Genomic DNA, 18,773 nt, shown 5'->3' on the forward strand with positions numbered 1-18,773 from the left:
GTTTTATGTAGGTAATAGCAGCAGTTCTCTGTTTTACCTCAGGGTATTTCAAGATCGTCTCTGTACCGGAAGACTCTGTAAATATGTAAATATTATTGTAAATACTTTGTAACTTTCAATTTTATACCCAGTGTAAACTTGTCATGCCATGAGAGTGTATGCAGTGCAGACTAGAAGTTGTTTGAGTGTCCAATATCTGATGCAGATCGCATGCAACTAGCTTCTCTCTCTCTCTTTCTCTCTGTCTGTCTGTCTGTCTGTCTGTCTGTCTGTGTGTCTCTCTCTCTCTCTCTCTCTCTCTCTCTCTCTCTCTTTCTCTCTCTCTCTCGTCTCTCTCTCTCTCTCTCTCTATCGCTATCGTCTCAACTCAACTCAACTCAACTCAACTCAACTCAACTCAAATTTTATTGGCTTCAATTTTCACATAGAAGAATTTGTCTTGCGCTTGGGATTAAGACATAGACAGAAAGTAAGAGTATAACATATAAAAACAGCATTCATATCACATTTCATGTATCACACACAGTAATCACTAGTATAGGCCTAGGCCTACAGATATCACATTGTCCCTGTTCTGTGATTATAATTGCGTGGGCTGCCTTTGGAAGTTTGGGTGCATGAGCTAGTGTAGGTGTGTGAATGGGTTCTCGTGGTGAGCAGTTTAAAGTCTACACCAGCCCATCTCCACACCACACGTACCCCATACTTACTCCCCCCGCCCCCCTCGCCCCTCTTGCTGTTGCCACCACCCCACACTTCTCTCCAACAAACTGCCTAGACACTGTTGACAGTGATCCCCGTGATAGTGCATCCAACATTCAATGCTTTCACAAAATTAATTTCAACTTTGTTGTTGATGTTATTGTTATGCTGGCATTCGTTTCTGTAAGCAAAACATTGGAATGAAGAGCTAGATGCTGTCTGTACACGTTATCGTTTCACTTCCCTTTATGTACTTATTTCTTAGAACAGAAAGTTTTTATTGAATTTGTTTTTGTTGAACCATCACGTCAATATAGCATGCACACTTTTCATTCTTCTCGTTTGTTATGTGTCCCGGTTTTCTTCTTCTGCATTTTTTGTCTTCTCAAAGACTGCATAACCCACTTTTTCTTCAGTCTTTCAAAATTTAGTTTGTATGTGTACCATGAGTGGTTATTTTGCACATGCATTTTGAGTTTCTACGCATGTGTGTGTGTATATATGCACCATCATTAAGTTTGCGTGTTTCTGATTTGCCGTTTGTTTTGCCTGCTTCTCTCTCTGTGGTCTGTCCGCTCCCAACGCTGTCAGCATGTTTGAGTCGACGCAGGCGCCCCCTGTTGTTGTGGGCATCATCCCCACTGCCTCGGACACGTCGTCGAACACTGCCGCCACTGTCTCTGCTAGGAAAGAAAAGGTAAGCAAGGGAACTGCACTGCTGGTTTGCTTTGAAAAGGGTGGTAGGGTTGGTTGATGGAGAGTATTTTTCTGTGTGTGTGTTTGTCACTGTGTGTGTGTTTGAAAAAAGTTTGAGGATTGCGAAAACAATTGGAGCTTAAATTTCTTACAAGCTGAATTGATGAAAAGATTGCCATGGCCAAGGCACCGGACTGAGTCTAGCACTTGGATTGATTTTTTTCTTTTCCATTTTTTCTTTTATTTTATTGAAATTTGTTATTGAATTAAGTGTCCTTGCAGTTCTAATGGATTTATCTGTAAATGTTCCCTATTTTATGTTCTAAATGCAGTCAGTAGTATCCGCTCATTACACTAGACCTGACGAAAACAGTCAGAAAAGTACCACATTTTTTCAAGTAACTTTTTTTTTCTGCCGGATTTCTTCATGGACCGTTTTGTTTATCTGAGTTAATCCGTTTTTGTTATAATCCCTTTTCCCACATGCATAGCTCTTTGTTTTACCAATGTTCATTTTGATTGTGGCCTAAAATGTTCGTTGCGAATAACTGCTAATTTCAATTTCACATTATGGTGGCGTGAATTTTTGGGGTTTTGTTCTGTGTTTTGATTTTGGTTGATTGATTTGATGAGTTTCAACATTCACATTCAGATGTAACTGATGTCTGTTCATGAACACAGTTGTATCACTCGGGAAGAAGAGTTCTTTGGTGTTTTATGAGCCTTCTTTATTTTAAAATAGAGGGTTAAAAAAAAAAAAGAGAATGTAAGCACTTTGGATGTTGTTTGATTGCTTGGGATGGTGTTTTCAGTTGTACCAGAGATTGACGTTAACCCCGGTAGGTCCTCGACGTGTAAGCCAATATTTAGCACCACTGGGTAGATGTGACATACAACAGCTAAACTCTCTACTCTCATACACGTGTATATACCATACCTGACACAAGCTGCATTCATTGCAACATCTTTCCCTGCATATCTACCACTAGGTTATTAAATCATGACGATGACTGTACCTGATCTGATATGTGCATTGACATGGCATTCAATTTGACATGTATTGTAACATTCTTTTCTGTGCTACAGTGACTGGTTATATTTTGACTTGTTCTTATGTCTGAGATTGTGCATTAAATTCTTTCCTTCCACTTTTGTTTTTGCAATTGTGCATATTCAAAAAGCTTGTCTGTTGGTGTCCAAGGAATCTTATGAAACTTTATGATAACTCTTTGACCAATTGTTTCTAGGCCAAAAAAAAAAAGGTCTGTTTACGGTAACATAGGCCAAAAAAATAGGGTCGGTAGGTCGGGATTTTTTATTTTTTTTTATTTCTTTTTTTTTTCTCCAAGAAACCATATTTTTACGTTATTTTGCCAAAAAAACAAGATTTTTTTTTTTTTTTTCCCAAATGCCAAAAAAAAGTCCAGGGTCGCGCGAAAAAACTAGGGTCGGTCGGGTTACCGTAAACAGACCTATTTTTTTTTTTTGCCCTACAATTCTATGTTAATACTACATTCACTTCGATCTTAATAGCCACGAATTAACTGTAGTAGGGCTTGACTATTATCGCCTTCAGGTTTGATTGGTATTATATCTATTGACTTTCTTGGCTCTTCTTTATGTAAATGAAAACAGCATTTTATTTTGGACCAAGTCCTATTTTGTGCAACGTAATTGAAATAAGTTTTAGTGGTTGTTTGAAAGCTTGTAAGAGTAACAGTTTTAACACCACCAGTTTAATGTCGCAATTAATTAGATACCATTCTTCCTGTGTAAATAATGATGTAAACCACCATATATCTGCCCAGGCTTTTACGCGGGATATGAGCTCACACCAAAAAATCATCAGCCTGTGCACAATGGACATTTTTGTTGGATTGATTTTGCAGATTGATATAGCTCAGTTGGTAGAGCACTGGACTTGTGATCCTAGGGTGACAGGTTCGAATCCAGGCCGGGACGGACACAGGTCAACTTTATGTGTAGACTCAGAGACGGTGTCCATGTTCCACCCCCGTGTCACCACTGTGGCATGTAAAAGACCTCGGTCATTCTGCCATAAGTGCAGGTGGCTGATTACACCTAAACACGCATACACCTGGGTAGCGCGACTCTGTTGCTGCTAGCTTTCCACTGGGAGGAAGCGACCCGAATTTCCCAGCGATGGGACAATAAAGTAATGAAAATGAAAAATGAATATCGGCTTAAAAAAAAGTTGCTACAAGTGAGGCCAAAAATTCCCACGGACACTGTGTGCATGCAGAGAGCAGCCTGGCTGTAGACTGTGGAGTGTGCAGGCCTGGGAACCCATACGATTTCACCGTATTTTGTACGCAGGATTGTCTAGAATACGAGAAGTACGGTTAGTGGGAAAAAATACGACGAGAACAATTCCAAGACTACTTTTCTTCACAAGCGCACCCCAAAGCCAATCCAGTATGTTGACACATGATTACAGTTTTTGTCAGTAAACATTGAAAGAAGCATTTGTTTTAAACGTTTTGATAAATGTAATTAACATAGCGACGGACGCGTGTGAAACATGTTTGATTCATGGATGTTCAAACTAGATGAATACCCGCTTTGCCGGGTACGGCTTCGCCGGGAAGAAGTCAAGCCGAATACCCGGCTGCGAGCCGGCACACCGCACCGCACGAAGGAAGGGAGATAAACGCGCAAAACACTGGAGAAGAGTAAAAATAGTATAACGGGAATATGGATTGAGCGTTGTCGACAGTGACCTTCTAAAAATAGAAACGGGAATATGGATTGACGCCACACGAAGGAAGGGAGATAAACGCTGAAAACACTGGAGAAGATAAGGAAGAGTTACTGGGAATGGATCCAGAGAAAAACCAAAATCGGTTCAGCGCTGCGCGCTGAGAGCACGTGTTGAAATATCTCATCGAGCAGGTTGTGTCCGGGGTCTACCTGAATATGCCCACCAAATTTGAAACAGATCCATCGAGAACCTTGGGCGTGCATCGCGGACACACACACACACACACACACACACACACAGACAGACACAAGTCGTATATATATATATAGATGCTGTTTTGAGTACGCTTATTTTTCTGACAATACACCAAGTTTGCTTGAGAATACTCCGAGTGCAAAACAGGGGTTCCCAGGTCTGAGTGTGCCTAAAGTGGAAGGGTGCTCTTATCCCATGTAAAAGGCTGGACGGATCTATGGTGGTTTACATGCTGGTTTTACATTGGAAAGTTTAAGGTATCATAAATCATATTACGTACTGTAACTGTTTAAGTTGTGATGCTAAACCGCACCTTCAAAAGCTTTGCAAGTTGCACAGTACCTGACACACCACACAATTTAACCTTTAACCCGTTTTGCTGCCAAGAAATATTTGTTTACAAAGCATTACCTGTATTGACCTGAATTGTCAACTTGCAGTGTGCCCTTGATGTTTAAATGAATACACAACACACGCACACATTATTTTCTTTTTCTTTTTTTCTTTTCTTTTGTTGTTACTTATTGAACAGTTTGTTGCCTGTTAAAGCAAGTTACCCAGGACGTCAGCTGACGTCCTACAGGTAGTAAAAGGGTTAAAGTAACAAGAACTGTCAAAATAACATGCTTATATTGAACTGGAACGAAGAATAGTATTGAATTCTTAAAAGTGGGACAGAGCAGCTCTTGATCAGTAGCTCTCTTGCAGCATTGTATGTTGCATAATAGTTTGCAATGGAAGCTGAATAGACCAGGTATAGGTACAATCAGCAGTGGTCTGAGCTTCTTAGAAGATTACTCCGTAGGTTTAGATTTCTTAGACGAAATCTGAATCACTTGTACATTTAGTGTAGGCATTCTTTTCTGAGTAACCCCTCGGACTCTGAAGTGTTTCTTTCTCTTTGGGTTGACTGTGCATTAGGTAAATGATATCATACTCTTCGCTTCTGGTCATGGATTAAAGGTTAATTCATAGTATACGTCATTTAATGGGGATGTGTGTATGTGCATGATCACGAATGCTGTTCCAAATGCTCAGGCCAGGATGCATCTTGACATGAGATGAAAATAGCATGACACGTCATGTTGCTGATTGTATGGCATACAGTCTCTGATCATATATATATAGACTGTGTGATGATCATGCATGTGAACACCTAGTAACCGAGGTTACGCTGGACAGCGGATCATGTAAGAGGCTGCTCCAAGACAGGATATTTGCATATAGTTCTTTGGCATGTTTACTTATTAAATGTTAAACAAGTGGATTGGTGTTGTTGGTAAACGTGTGGCATAACATTTACACAAACAAGGACCAGTGAAACATTAATTTGCAGTTTATGATTCATGGATAATCTCTATCCTTACCCCTCAGCCTCTTGTGCAAATGTTTTATTTATTGTGAACCCACACCAAACACACCCGCCCCACTCCCAGCCACATAATTATATTCCCTCCCCAACATTGAATAATTATGATGGAATGTATTCCTTGTTATACAGGTTATGAATGAACACAAACACCTTTTAAAAGACAGGAAAATTACCTTGAAGACTTTTGTGGCTGAATGTATGGGTGCATGGGATATAAATGGTGTTTGTGTCAAGCTGTTAAGACTATGCAAGAAAAGGGTTATTGTTAGAAAGGGAGAAAGTTGGTGGAAAATGCAAGCTAACCCTGCCATAAGAGACTTGTTAATTCTTTTTGACGCTTCTGTAAGAAAGGAAACAAGTTTTTGTTTTTTGCTTTGGGTTTTTGTTTTGTTTTGTTTTTGTTTGAAGAAGAGATTTTATCACACCGCTTCCCTGGTGTGATGGTATTTTATTGAAGCGAACTGGACAAAATGAACTGACATAACCAAACTGAACTTTTTCTGCAACCAGTTACTTATACAAACTTGACAGAATGAACTCAGCTAATCTTAAAGGCTGACATATAGTCCTATTTAATTAGGTTAATTACTTCCAGGTCTTTTCCCTTCGTTGCGGGGATGTATAAATTAAGCTTCCTGCAAAGTTTTAGGTTTGAAGTCCTTACCAATTACGAGAAATAATTAATTCTTTATTGCTATGTTTAACAACAGTTCTCCAGGACTTGGCCTATTTTTAGACCGTCAACACAGACAGTATAGCTTCGTCAATCCCTGCGGAAGGAAATCGCTCACCTTCCACGTGCAAAACGTAGTGATATTGACACGCCAGATTAGCGCAGTAGCGTATTGTGCTAAGCAGGAAAGCACGCTTTTCTGTATTCTTGTTTAAACTTCGCAATTTCCGGAAAACATCCACTTTCACTTTGAGACTGTTCTGTTTACATTCGACACTATCAACACCACTTTGCAATACTGAAATAATTTTTTGTGTGTTCGAAAGCTACAGCCACTCGTTATTATATCCCCTTAGGTACAGTTTTATAACATTATTGGCACATGTAAACAATATGAATTAATTAATGAACGCTACGTTTATGGCAGCCTTTAAAACAACTATTTCATGTTACGGGCCGAACTCTCCCCTCTACTTCATTGAATCTAATCACCTTGAAATCTGCATACGGTTGCCTAAATGGCGGGCTAAAAACCGTCATACACGTAAAAACCCACTCGTGCAAAAAACATGAGTGTATGAGGGAGTTTCAGCCCTTGAACGAAGAAGAAGAATCTAATCTGTAACACTGATCACCTCAGGCTCGCAGGAAAACGGCCACCCCAGAAGACCTGCTGTACGCCGGCGCCTCTGAACCCGCCCCGCTTCTACTGCCCGTGCTGGAGACGCCTGAAGAAGAGAAATCAATCGCCATGGGCAGCGCGGTGGTTGTCAAGGCGATCAAGGAGGACTTCGCCACGGTCAAGGGAGACCAAGGCGACGGGAAGGACGTTACACAGGACAAGCTGTTGATGCCGCCGCCCAAGTCTGGTCTCCCTCGACCCGCCTCTGCCAAGTAGGTTGAGATGGGGTGTGGGGCGTGAGGGGAGGTGGGTGTGGGTGCGTGTGGGTGGATGGTAAGGGTTGTGTGTGTGTGTGGGGGGGGGGGTAAGTGTGTGTGTGTGGGTGGGTGGCCGTGTGTGTGAGTGTGGTGGTGCACATGCACTGATTTAGAAACAGGAAAGGTAAATCTATGGAAGGTTGAATTCGAAACAGGATGAAAAGCATTCAATTCATTGAGTTACTAGTCAGAACTAGAGCAGAAATCAGGCACTGGGTTTCAGTACAAGTCCAGAGATGTTATTTCTCTGTTCAGGATGTTACTACCATGCGAAATGTGAGCTACTAACACAACTTCAATAAAACAGTTTGAAAGGCCTTTTTATCATCTTTCCAGTCATAATGAAGGACTCATAGGCAAAGAAAATTGGTGTGCTACCCCTTTCTTGAGGACAGGTCTTTGGTGTTGTATAGATCTCTGTTGCTGGCTAGCTGTAAAGATGGTGTTGAGACCCGTGTTGCTGACTCAACTACATGTGTTGTTTTAGAGGCTCGGCGCCCCCACTACCCTCCCCCAGCATGCGGCGTCGAGAGCTGGTTCGCATGTCCAGCAGCCCCGAGCCATCACCCATCTTGCGACGCAAGAACCCCAGCGGTGACCGCTATAGCAGTCACTCCAGTTCTATGTGAGTGTGTTCAGTGACGTGTAATGTATAGGGTGACCCCCCAAAAATGCAACCTTCGAAAATGCTAATAACTTCTACATCTGTCAACCGAATCACTATAAATTTGGATGACATAAACTTCAGACTATGCATGACCCTTCCACAAAGTGGTGATTTTGTAATTTAAATGTTCTGACTTTTGTGCAAATCTAAAATAAAGTTGCCAAATTCGGCAATCGACTCAACAGAACGGGATTTAACATTGAGCGGTAGCAATTCTTATCTGATGTAAACCCTCCAGACTTTTACCTTTTAGATTATCTTAATGTCTGAGTATACACAAACACCCCCTTCACCCTCTAGATCATCGGTGACCTGAAGAAAGAAGTTACAGCTAGGTTCAGGGCAATCCCATGACAGGAAAGCTTTCGTGCAAATGACAAGTTCGGAGGTGTAATTTGGAACACATTTTGGAGAAACGGTAAATGTCGGACCATTTAATCTACAGACTCAAAACTTTGTAGAATGGTCGTGGACGAACTGAAGTTCATGCACAACAACTATGAAAATATTTGCTAAACTCAAATGACTGGAAAAATTAACCCCTTTGTTGTAAAGTTACACTTGCGCAATGTCGTGCAAAATTCATCAATGACAAAAACGCATTCATCCAGGGGAAATGCCCTGATCCTGCGATTAATTGCTGTATTCAAGTCACTGATTATCCAATGTTGATTATGGTATACGATGTCATTCAAATTACTCCAAAGGTAACAATCTGGAGAGCTTTAAATTTGGTTAGTTTGGCAACCGCTCAATTTCTAACCTCGTACTGTAGAGTCAATCCCCGAATTTGGCAACCTACTTTGAAATTGTGCAAAAGTCATACCCTTTTAAACTGTCACTTTGTGGAAGGGTCATGCATTGGCTGAAGTTTATGTCCCCAAAATATGATTCTGTTCACCAATGTAGAAGTTATTAGCATGTTTGAGGGTTGCATTTTTTGTGGATCACCCTGTATGTGTTTGTGAGACGTCTTTTGTTTGTGTGCCATCATTTATGTGTGTGTGTGTGTAAGGGATTGTCTACAATTGTGTGCGTGCCAGCATGTGTGTGTGTGTGTTAAGGTTTGTCTTGTGTTTGTGTGTGTGCATGTGTGTGTGCGTTTGTCTTGTGTGTGTGTGTGTGTGTGTGTGTGTGTGTGTGTGTGTGTTATGGTTTGTCTTGTGTTTGTGTGTGTGCATGTGTGTGTGTGCTTGCATGTGTTCATGTGTGTGTGGGTCCTGTGTGTGTGTGTGTGTGTGTGTGTGTGTGTGTGTGTGTGTTAGGGTTTGTCTTGTGTTTGTGTGTGTGCATGTGTGTGTGCGTTTGTCTTGTGCGTGTGTTTGTGTGTGTGTGTGGGTCCTGTGTGTGTGTGTGTTAGGGTTTGTCTTGTGTTTGTGTGTGTGCATGTGTGTGTGCGTTTGTCTTGTGTGTGTGTGTGGGTCCTGTGTGTGTGAGTCCTGTGTGTGTGTGTGGGTCCTGTGTGTGTGAGTCCTGTGTGTGTGTGTGTGGGTCCTGTGTGTGTGTGTGTCCTGTGTGTGTGTGTGTGGGTCCTGTGTGTGTGTGGGTCCTGTGTGTGTGTGTGTGTGGGTCCTGTGTGTGTGGGTCCTGTGTGTGTGGGTCCTGTGTGTGTGTGGGTCCTGTGTGTGTGTGTGTGGGTCCTGTGTGTGTGTGGGTCCTGTGTGTGTGTATGTGGGTCCTGTGTGTGTGTGTGTGGGTCCTGTGTGTGTGTGTGGGGGTCCTGTGTGTGTAGGTCCTGTGTGTGTGTGGGCGGTGTGTGTGTGTGGGTCCTGTGTGTGTGGGGGGTCCTGTGTGTGTGCTTGTGTGGGTCCTGTGTGTGTGTGTGGGTCCTGTGTGTGTGTGGGTCCTGTGTGTGTGGGTCCTTTGTGTGTGTGGGGGTCCTATGTGTGTGTGTGTGGGTCCTGTGTGTGTGTGTGTGGGTCCTGTGTGTGTGTGGGTCCTGTGTGTGTGTGTGGGTCCTGTGTGTGTTTGTGGATCCTGTGTGTGTGTGTGTCCTCTGTGTGTCCTGTGTGTGTGTGTGGGTCCTGTGTGTGTGTGGGTCCTGTGTGTGTGTGTGTGGGTCCTGTGTGTGTGTGTGTGTGTCCTGTGTGTGTGTGGGTCCTGTGTGTCCTGTGTGTGTGGGTCCTGTGTGGGTGGATCCTGTGTGTGTGTGGATCCTGTGTGTGTGTGTGGGTCCTGTGTGTGTGTGTGGGTCCTGTGTGTGTGGGTCCTGTGTGTGTGTGGGTCCTGTGTGTGTGTGGTTCCTGTGTGTGTGTGGGTCCTCTGTGTGTGTGGGTCCTCTGTGTGTGTGGGTCCTCTGTGTGTGTGGGTCCTGTGTGTGTGCCTTTAACAACTTGTAATGCATGAAAACAACTCTTTAGTTCTTTTTTTTTATATACACTTTTATTTCCCAGTATAGAATCTTGTCACTGGTGTACTGGCCAAGAAGGTTTAGTTTTGTTTACAGACACCCAATGTGTATGTTATTTTATATCTGCTGTGGTGAACAGAACACCTCCATGTGTGTTTTGATCAGTGAGTTTATAGATTGTCACATCTTACCTGGCCTTTTGCAGTAGTGTGTCTCCTCTGTGAATAATGCATACCATGGTGTTAGACAGGCGATGTTCACATTGCAAGAGCGCTCATTGTGTTCTCTCCTTTGGAATCTATTGTTGTTAATGTTGTTGAGCTTAACACTCGCACGGCCACTTAGTACAGAAAAGGTGACTTTCATCCAAAGGGAAAGATAACTTGCACGATCCATTTCAGTCAACCACCATATAGGCAGCCGTACTCTGTCATAGCAGGATCTGGAATCAGAACTTTGTATATCCTTGGATTGTGTGTGTGTTGGGCACACAGAGGTCTTGTGTTGAGAATAAGGCCCAGAAAAAAGAATCGGGGGAGAGATATTGACTCAGGTGAAAACACACTGCATCACAGTCACCCTTACACAGCACACCAATGACCCAGCGATACCAACAGCACTCAACACTGGTGCACAGTTCACTTCTAATCACAGCTTGCACATGCAACACTGTAGGCAAGGTAGTCTTCCCACAGGCTTTGTCACTTAGGTTGTGTTGTTGTTGCCTTCAACAACAAAATGCTTCTGTGGGATGGCTTTTATCATCCCCATGTACCCATGAGTCCAGCTTTTATTTGAGCCATGTGGCTTCAAAGTCCGCTCATGCATTGATCCCAAGCTACGCCATGCTAGCACAAACAGCACTTGTGTCCTGTGACCAAGGGACTCCTGAGTCATCTCTCAGATTGTGGATTAGGCCGCCAGGCCGGTGGCCGTTTTCACGTTGCTATGGTGACCCAGGGACTCCTGCGTCATCTCTCGGATGGTGTTGTAGGCCAGCTGGAATCGAACCCGCTCCAGTTGTCGCTGGTCAACCACTTTGCGCCTATGAGAGAGTTTCTGCAGGTAGTTGTGAAGCTTGGGCGCTTGCTTGCGTGAGGCGGTCGCTGCCACCTTCTGCTTGTAGCGCGCTGGGTTCAACAGCTTCTGGTTCAGCTGAAATCAGTGAAACGTTTCATTTAGAGTTAGAGCTGGAATTAGACTAGAGTTTGCGTGTGGCATTGTCCCAGCCTGTTGGATTGTTTGATGGCATCAGAGACGAAGAAGTGTGTGGTACTGGTCAGACATTTCTGTAATTAATATCACACACACACAGACAGCTAGAGAGACATACACAGACATGCATAATGGAGTTTCTGCTGGTAAAAGCTCTGTGATATAAAAATTGGAGTTGCCCTACCGCTCTGGTTGTGGCGGTAGTGGCCCCACTGCTTGGCGTGACTCTGTCGCTGGGCAGGAAGAGGATGTCCGACCCCTCTCTCATACTGGACGTGTCACCGGGTCGCGGGTCATCGCTGGCCATCTTGATGTCCTCCGCGTTGTCACGCATGCGCGCCCGCACAGCGTGGAGAATCTCGGTCAGCATGCGGTTCTTGCGGTCAGGGTTAGCTGACGTCATGTACTGCCCCTTCCACTCCAGCGTCTCTTGCGACATGTAGGTGGCGCCCGTGGCCCCTGGAGAAAGACAAGATGGGATATGGTTTTGCTGCAGTGGACTGTTCAAGCTAGCCGCGAACAGTTGCCTGGGAGAAATGTTTGTGGCTGTGGTTGTGTAATGGTTTGGTTAAGTGTAACAGGTGAGGTAGCAGTGTACTGTTCACAGCCAGAAGTCGCCAGGGGAGCTATTTGTGAGCAAGAATGTGCCTGTGTGATGGTGTAGTGAAGGAAGAGCTGAGATTGCCTTGCCTTGTTTCTCTTGAAGAAGAAAGGCTCAGGTTTTAAGGCCATAATGTCTACTGACAGCAGTCATATCAGTGTAGTTTTCTTAAAGTCAAAGGTGTACCCCTCCCCCTTGGCCTGAAATATTTACATAGTAATAAAATGAGAGATTGAAAAGCAAAGACAGAGATGGACAGAGATGAAGGCTGAAGCAGTGTTTGTGGTGTGTACATACATACCTGAGCGCCCTGTCAAAAGGGACAGCATGCTGGAACTCTTGCTGTTGTCCAGTGCCAGCCGAGGCACCAGGTGCGTGGTGTTCTCAAAGTTGTGTCGCATCATCTTGGACTCGGACAGCCTGACCACAGGCAGAGAGGGCAGGTGGAGCCTGCCGCTGACCTCAAGACCCCCCTCCCCCTCCCCCTCGGAGTCTGTGACGTCACTGAGTGTGTCGTCCAGCTCGGGCAGTCTGCTGCGACCTTGTGGGAAGTGATCCTGCACCCTGGTGTTAGAGGTGCGGGCCTCGAGCGGTGTGCTCTGGGTGTACACCACAGCCACCGGGGCAGGGGTGGCTTTTTGCAGCTGCCGTCCGGTGAACTTGACCTTAGGTAGGGAGACAGGCGGCTTGGCCACGGGGGGCAGTCGGATCTCCATGCGCTTGGGATCGACGATGCTGGGGATGTTGATGGAGCAGTGGCTGAAGTTGCGGCACTCCTCCTCGATGCTGGACTTCTCCAGGGAGATGCTCTTCCCCTTGCGGTGGATGTGGTTGCGACCAGAGTCCCACTGCGTGCGCTTGTCCGGCACAGCATGGATGGTGGGCAGTTTGAGCACGTACTGTGGTCGGTCCTTTAGGGCCGACTTGGTGAGTGTCGCTCCTGCTGTCCTGCCGCCGTTCTTCTTCCCCTTGCCGCCTTTTTTTCGGGGTTGCTGCGACTGTGGCGTCTTCAGTTCCGTGTTTGCCCCGAAGCGCAGGTTCTTCTTTTCTGCCTCCTCAGCACATTTCTCCTCCTCTGTGGCCTGGGTGTGGCTGGAATCTTTGGCTGGGCTGGAATCTTCAGCTTCAGCTTTTGTGTTGTGGTCGCCCTTGGAGGGGAGGGGAGGGAGGAGGGTGTTCCTGGCGTTCAGCTCGCGTTCCTTGGCCTCTAGGGACAGGGTGGTGTTCTCCTGTTCCAGTTTGGCTAGACGCGCTTTGTGGGCGGCCTTGTCCGGCGCAGAGCTGAACCTGCTGCCCGCGTCGCTCCAGTTCTTGATGGAGGGGGTGGGGGAGGGGGGGACGGGGGAGGTGTATAGGTCCTGCTTGTCGAAGCGCAGCTCCGAGAGCTGGGTCTGCAGCGAGAGGCGGTTGTTCTGGTAGTTGTGCATGTTCTCCCTCAGCTCCACCTGCATCTTGTGGCCCATGGAGGGGCGCATCAGGTGGTCGTACACCCCGATCCTCTCTGCTACCCCCGGGGGATGGAGCTGCTGCTGGTGGTGGTGGTGATGGGTCTCTTCAAAGCTGTTGTTGTGGTACAGTGCTTCTATGGAAGAGAACAGAGAAATTGGTGATAAGATAAGACAAGCTGAGTTTTTAAAGGGTGGTGGTGGTGGTGGGGGGGGGGGGGGGGGGGGGGGGTGGGGGTGGGTGGAGGGGGTGGGGAGTGAAGAATTGTACTTAACATTGTGTTCCCTTTACTTGAAGTCAAAGTATTGTGAGACATAGTTTAGACCTGGCAAAAATATTGTAAGGCATAGTTCAGACCTGGGAACCCATATGATATTACCTGCTATTCAGACTTGGTCATGTGACAGACGTTTTCTTCCACACGAGATTACGTTGATTGTCTAAGGAAGCCGTCAGGCTGAGTTAGACATCAGCTAATCGAGTGTGGAAAAAATTCTGTCACACGACCAAGTCGGAATAGCATTTATGTCTCACAGCTTCAACAGAGGAGAGAACAAACACGTTTTGCGTACTCAAGCTTGACAAACCTAAACACAGGAGCAGCCATTCCCGAGAGATCTACTTTTTGACGGAAGTGACCGAACAATTATGAATGACGTCTCGGTATATATGTGAATGACGTCACAGTCATCGTCACAGTCTGTATCTTTTGAAGCATCGCATACTTCATGACGTCTTTCTGTGTCTGCATCCGCGAAATGTTTGTTCTTTCCGGGATCTTTGTCATCTATGTTCAGAACTCTGTCCTTCCAGTTTCAGACCTACAGGCCTCCTGAGCGGGCCACTTTCCAAGGGCAGCTTTCTTTCTTTATTTGGTGTTTAACGTCGTTTTCAACCACGAATAACGTCGTTTTCAACCACGAAGGTTATATCGCGACGGGTCCAAGGGCAGTTAAATTCACGTATGAAAACAGTACTGTCGTCTGGGATGCCGTTTTCAGTATACTCAGCGTTGAAGAATTTGTAAAGAGAAGAAACAACAACAGCAGGAGAAATAAAAGTCGTGTGTGCATTTTGGGGCTTTTGGAGGGACGATTTCGAGTTTGAATCCGTTCTTGCACATGGTCCAAAGCGTGTAACATACAATCTTGCACACGTTTGCTTTAGTAGTGGCAAAGAAGGAAAGCGTGTGACATCAACGTATTTTGTACTCTTGATTGTCTGAAATATGATCAGATTGGTCGTTGAAAAAAAAAAAAAAAAAAAAAATTTACGTCAACAATTCCAAGACTAATGGTCTTCACAGGCGCACCCTAAAGCTGATCCAGTATTCTGTTCTTGAGCACAATTAACTTTCATACACCCACTTTTGAAGATGATTGGGAAAGAGAAAGTGTTTCGAGGTACACATACTCATCTAAAACCTTTTCAAGAACTGTGAAGTTGTGTCAGCCTGCTGATCAGTCATTTCTTCTTCTTTATTTCTGTTTAATTGTTGGGCAAGAACACACTAGCCTGCTCTTTTCTGCACAAGTTTGTGGCATGAATGAATCTGTTCTTCAATGCTAGGTTTACGTTTCAAATAAAATGACTGCCTTTGACCAGACAGGAAAGATGTAAACATCAGGTGAGACAAGACAGCTATAATCAGGTAGCCGTTGCACTGATAAGTGGTGTTCATACTCAGGGTATTGGATGTCCCTCACTGGCACACCTGTCAAATTACCTTTCCTGTATTCAATAACAAAAGACAGTGGCTGATTGTGAAGGCTCTCATGTGTGTTTGCCCTGACATGAAATTGTGTTGTGACACTGATTACAGTGGTACGGGCAAAGGTCAACACAAGGAGACATTACAATAGGAGCAACTGGGTTTAACAAAATATCTATGTGTTTACAGAACCAGAAATATGTAGAGGAGGGTTACAATGTGAATATACAGACACAAATATACTTTTCTTCTTAGAATCAAGATACATAAGGTAGTACATGTACTTTAATAAATCAAAAATCATATTAATACAATACAACTGAACTACAGTGTACCATGCAGATAGGTAAATGAAATTTCTGTGATTGATCAACTTACCTTCATTCTTGTAAAACTTGGAATACATTTTGGGAATGGAAAAATAGCACACACAAAAAAAGCGGTTTAAAATTAAATAAATATCAAAACTGAAATTTGTTCTGGAAACCAGCAGTTTAAAAGTCCTCTTCAAAGATAAGCTTTCTTGGTGAAATGAAAAAAATAAGAAAGCCCTGTTCTGAGGAGAGGATCCAGTAATGCTACCTCTATCTCCTCTTCTGTACGTGCTGTGAATGAATTGTCCTAGTCGGTAAAAATTAATCTCTTGTTGCGGTACACTTGAACACACCCCTTTCTTTGTCCGATTGATTTTCTATGCTCTGGTTTCTGTTGACACAAACACACCTATCCCCCCCCCCCCCCCCCCTCCAAGTCATTCGCTGAGTTCCGTTATCTGTGTGGTGTAGTTGCTCAGCCTTGCAGCACAGAATGTAATACCTTTTGTCAACACAGGGGTCCTGTTTTGGTGACGCAGCCACCATTCATAGATGCATACAAGACAAAAGCCAAATAAAGACTGGTATCAGTGGAGTGTGTCCTGATACGATATCTCCAGTAAGCCGTGATAATGTGCTTGAGTTAGTTCCTGTCAAACCTTTCAGCTGGGACCTCTTCATGGCCTATGGAGTTAGTATTTCACTAACTCCACAGTTATTCGGCTAAAATTTCAGGGCAGTAAACATTTCAAGAAAGTTGGTTAACCTAGCTACCAATATTTACAGGTTGTGTATGCCATACATCTTGAGAGAAAAAAATGGCGTTATATATTGGATTCCTTGAATGACATTTTCTTGCTGCTAACAATTCTAATCAGGACATTCAGATGTCCCGTCTTTGAAACTTATTCAGTCCTCTTTTCGTGTGAAAAGTTGTATAGATTTTAGTTACCTTGTTCTGTTGGACGAAACAAAAGTCTTGACCACAACTTGAGTCACCTTAGTCCACACCACCTTTACAACAAGTGAGGTCAGTCAAGCTGAAGACACCCCCCGCGGGTTAGGGGGAAGAATTTACCCGATGCTCCCCAGCATGTCGTAAGAGGCGACTAACGGATTCTGTTTCTCCTTTTACCCTTGTTAAGTGTTTCTTGTATAGAATATAGTCAATGTTTGTTAAGATTTTAGTCAAGCAGTAATTATGTAAGAAATGTTAAGTCCTTTGTACTGGAAACTTGCATTCTCCTAGTAAGGTAATACGTTGCAAGCCCCTGGAGCAAATTTTTGATGTGCTTTTGTGAACAAGAAACAATTGACAAGTGGCTCTATCCCATCTCCCCCCCTTTCCCCGTCGCGATATAACCTTGGTGGTTGAAAACGACGTTAAACACCAAATAAAGAAAAGAACAAGCTGAAGACGGGGTGCAAAGTGTCCGTCACACCGCTTCACACCGCTACGTTTTCCTTCCCCTGTGTCCCTTCCCTTTTGTCCCTTCGTGTGTGACTCTGCATTGTTTAGCACACTAGGTCCCAGACCTTTCTGGTCCCCGTGAAACTTGGCCTGCCTAGCCACTGTGAGGATTTGATCACCACGCTTCAATGGGCATAGCCACTGGACTGTTGGCCTGATTGCTCTACAAATAAAGTAGGACTTAATGCTAGATTTTGTTAGCGATGATTGCTCCACAAATTACGTTTTATGGAAAGGACTTGCTAGATTTTGTTCGCAGTGATTGCTCCACAAACTAAGTTTTATAGAAAGGACTGCATGGCCAGATTTTGTTCGCAGTGATTGCTCCACAAACTAAGTTTTATAGAAAGGACTGGCTAGATTTTGTTAGCGGTGATTGCTCCACAAATTAAGTTTTACAGTATGTAAAGGGCAGGCTAGATTTTCCACACCTTGGGTTTTGATGTGAAAAGTTTGGCAGGGCTTTGAGGGTTGCACAGCATTAGATGATTCTTGTGCATTGCAAGAGTTGGAGCTGTGTTGTGCTGAATTGCGGAAAATATAACAACAAAGTCAAATGGCCGACAGGCGCGGAAAAGAAGTGGGCATGGAATCCATTGAGTTGAAACATAATGATTTTACGTACACCACCAGCTTTATGACCAGTCCATATATAATACACACACAGAGAGAATGATGAGTGGGGCGGGAGAAGTTTATGTCACCTAACTCACAGTTTTATGAAGGTAGCGAGCAGTTTAGTACTGTGACGGACAGAGTGGAGAGTGATTTTAGCGCTGCCAGGGATGTTCTTGCTGTCAGCAGACAGTACACTGTGTGCAGTGACAATGGTTTCAGCCTGGGCTTTCATGCCTATGTCTCCTAGCAGGCACTAAATCCCCCAGTGGTGGCAACACTAACCTGACCTCAGTTGCCTTCTATTAGCATTTTATAGGTCTACATTTTCTTTGTGTGCTGTCAAGTTTTAGGGGACAGGTGGACCTCTTTATAGCTCTGTGTAACAACTACAGTGGAACCTCCATTTTAAGACTCTCTCCTATTTAAGACTCCCTCCTATTTAAGAACTGATTTTCTCAAAATATTGGAGGTCTTAAAAGGGGGGTTCCACTGTACAAAACATGGGGTGAATATCACAGCTTTGGCAATACATAAGTTGGAAATTTAGAGTAAATCTAGCTCGTATATGTCTACATTTTGTCTGCGGAGTCACGGTTTATTATCTGGGTCTAATACCAAAACCAATTGCCACCCATGATAGTAACAGCTGAATAGTCTTCATGGGGAATACTGCATTTCTGTTGGGCATGACTGTAATATTTATATATTTGGTGGGAGCACTTTCAATTGTTTTTGTGAAGTACAAAAAGTCTGAGTCTCAACCTGTACTGAAGGGGTCAGTCAGGTTAGGAGTGTGTCCTGTGTGTGGGTAGAAAACACTTACAGGCTTTTGACTTCATGCCTCATTACTCCTGGCACCTTACAGTGGGGAGGGGGGGGGGGTAGTCTGGAAATGTGGGCCTAAAGTAAAAGAAAAAATGAAGTGACAGCTAACAGTTGTTTGGCCTTTGCTGGTGGTTGTTTTGCACACTTGTGTATGTATGTTGAAAAAGGGGGAGTGTCTTGCTGTAAACTTTTATTC

General features: G+C 44.2%; 2 protein-coding genes across 6 annotated transcripts in view; one reads left to right on the plus strand and one right to left on the minus strand.

Annotated features, from left to right (window-relative positions):
• Positions 1 to 18,773, plus strand: part of LOC138971066 (kinesin-like protein KIF21A) — a 92,902-nt gene that overhangs the window by 49,067 nt on the left and 25,062 nt on the right. For 3 of the 4 annotated variants that reach the window (XM_070343669.1, XM_070343670.1, XM_070343671.1), the window contains 4 exons: positions 1,294 to 1,399; positions 2,211 to 2,237; positions 7,061 to 7,314; positions 7,847 to 7,984. In XM_070343669.1, coding sequence (XP_070199770.1) covers positions 1,294 to 1,399; positions 2,211 to 2,237; positions 7,061 to 7,314; positions 7,847 to 7,984 — 525 coding nt within the window. The remainder of the gene's footprint in view (positions 1 to 1,293; positions 1,400 to 2,210; positions 2,238 to 7,060; positions 7,315 to 7,846; positions 7,985 to 18,773) is intronic. The other variant, XM_070343672.1, reaches the window with a different exon arrangement.
• Positions 10,382 to 16,885, minus strand: LOC138971067 (uncharacterized). Of its 2 annotated transcripts, none has more exons than XM_070343674.1 (4): positions 16,616 to 16,885; positions 12,494 to 13,774; positions 11,776 to 12,050; positions 10,382 to 11,531 (listed from the first exon to the last, which is right to left on the minus strand). In XM_070343674.1, the coding sequence occupies exons 2-4, from the start codon at positions 13,665 to 13,667 to the stop codon at positions 11,289 to 11,291; spliced, it is 1,692 nt and encodes a 563-aa protein (XP_070199775.1). In that variant the 5' UTR covers positions 13,668 to 13,774; positions 16,616 to 16,885; the 3' UTR covers positions 10,382 to 11,288. The 2 variants fall into 2 exon arrangements, with proteins under 2 accessions (XP_070199775.1, XP_070199774.1); XM_070343673.1 differs by lacking the exon at positions 16,616 to 16,885 and adding an exon at positions 15,728 to 16,075.

The sequence above is a fragment of the Littorina saxatilis genome, linkage group LG7 (assembly GCF_037325665.1).
Source record: "Littorina saxatilis isolate snail1 linkage group LG7, US_GU_Lsax_2.0, whole genome shotgun sequence".
In the NCBI taxonomy this organism is placed as follows: domain Eukaryota; kingdom Metazoa; phylum Mollusca; class Gastropoda; order Littorinimorpha; family Littorinidae; genus Littorina; species Littorina saxatilis.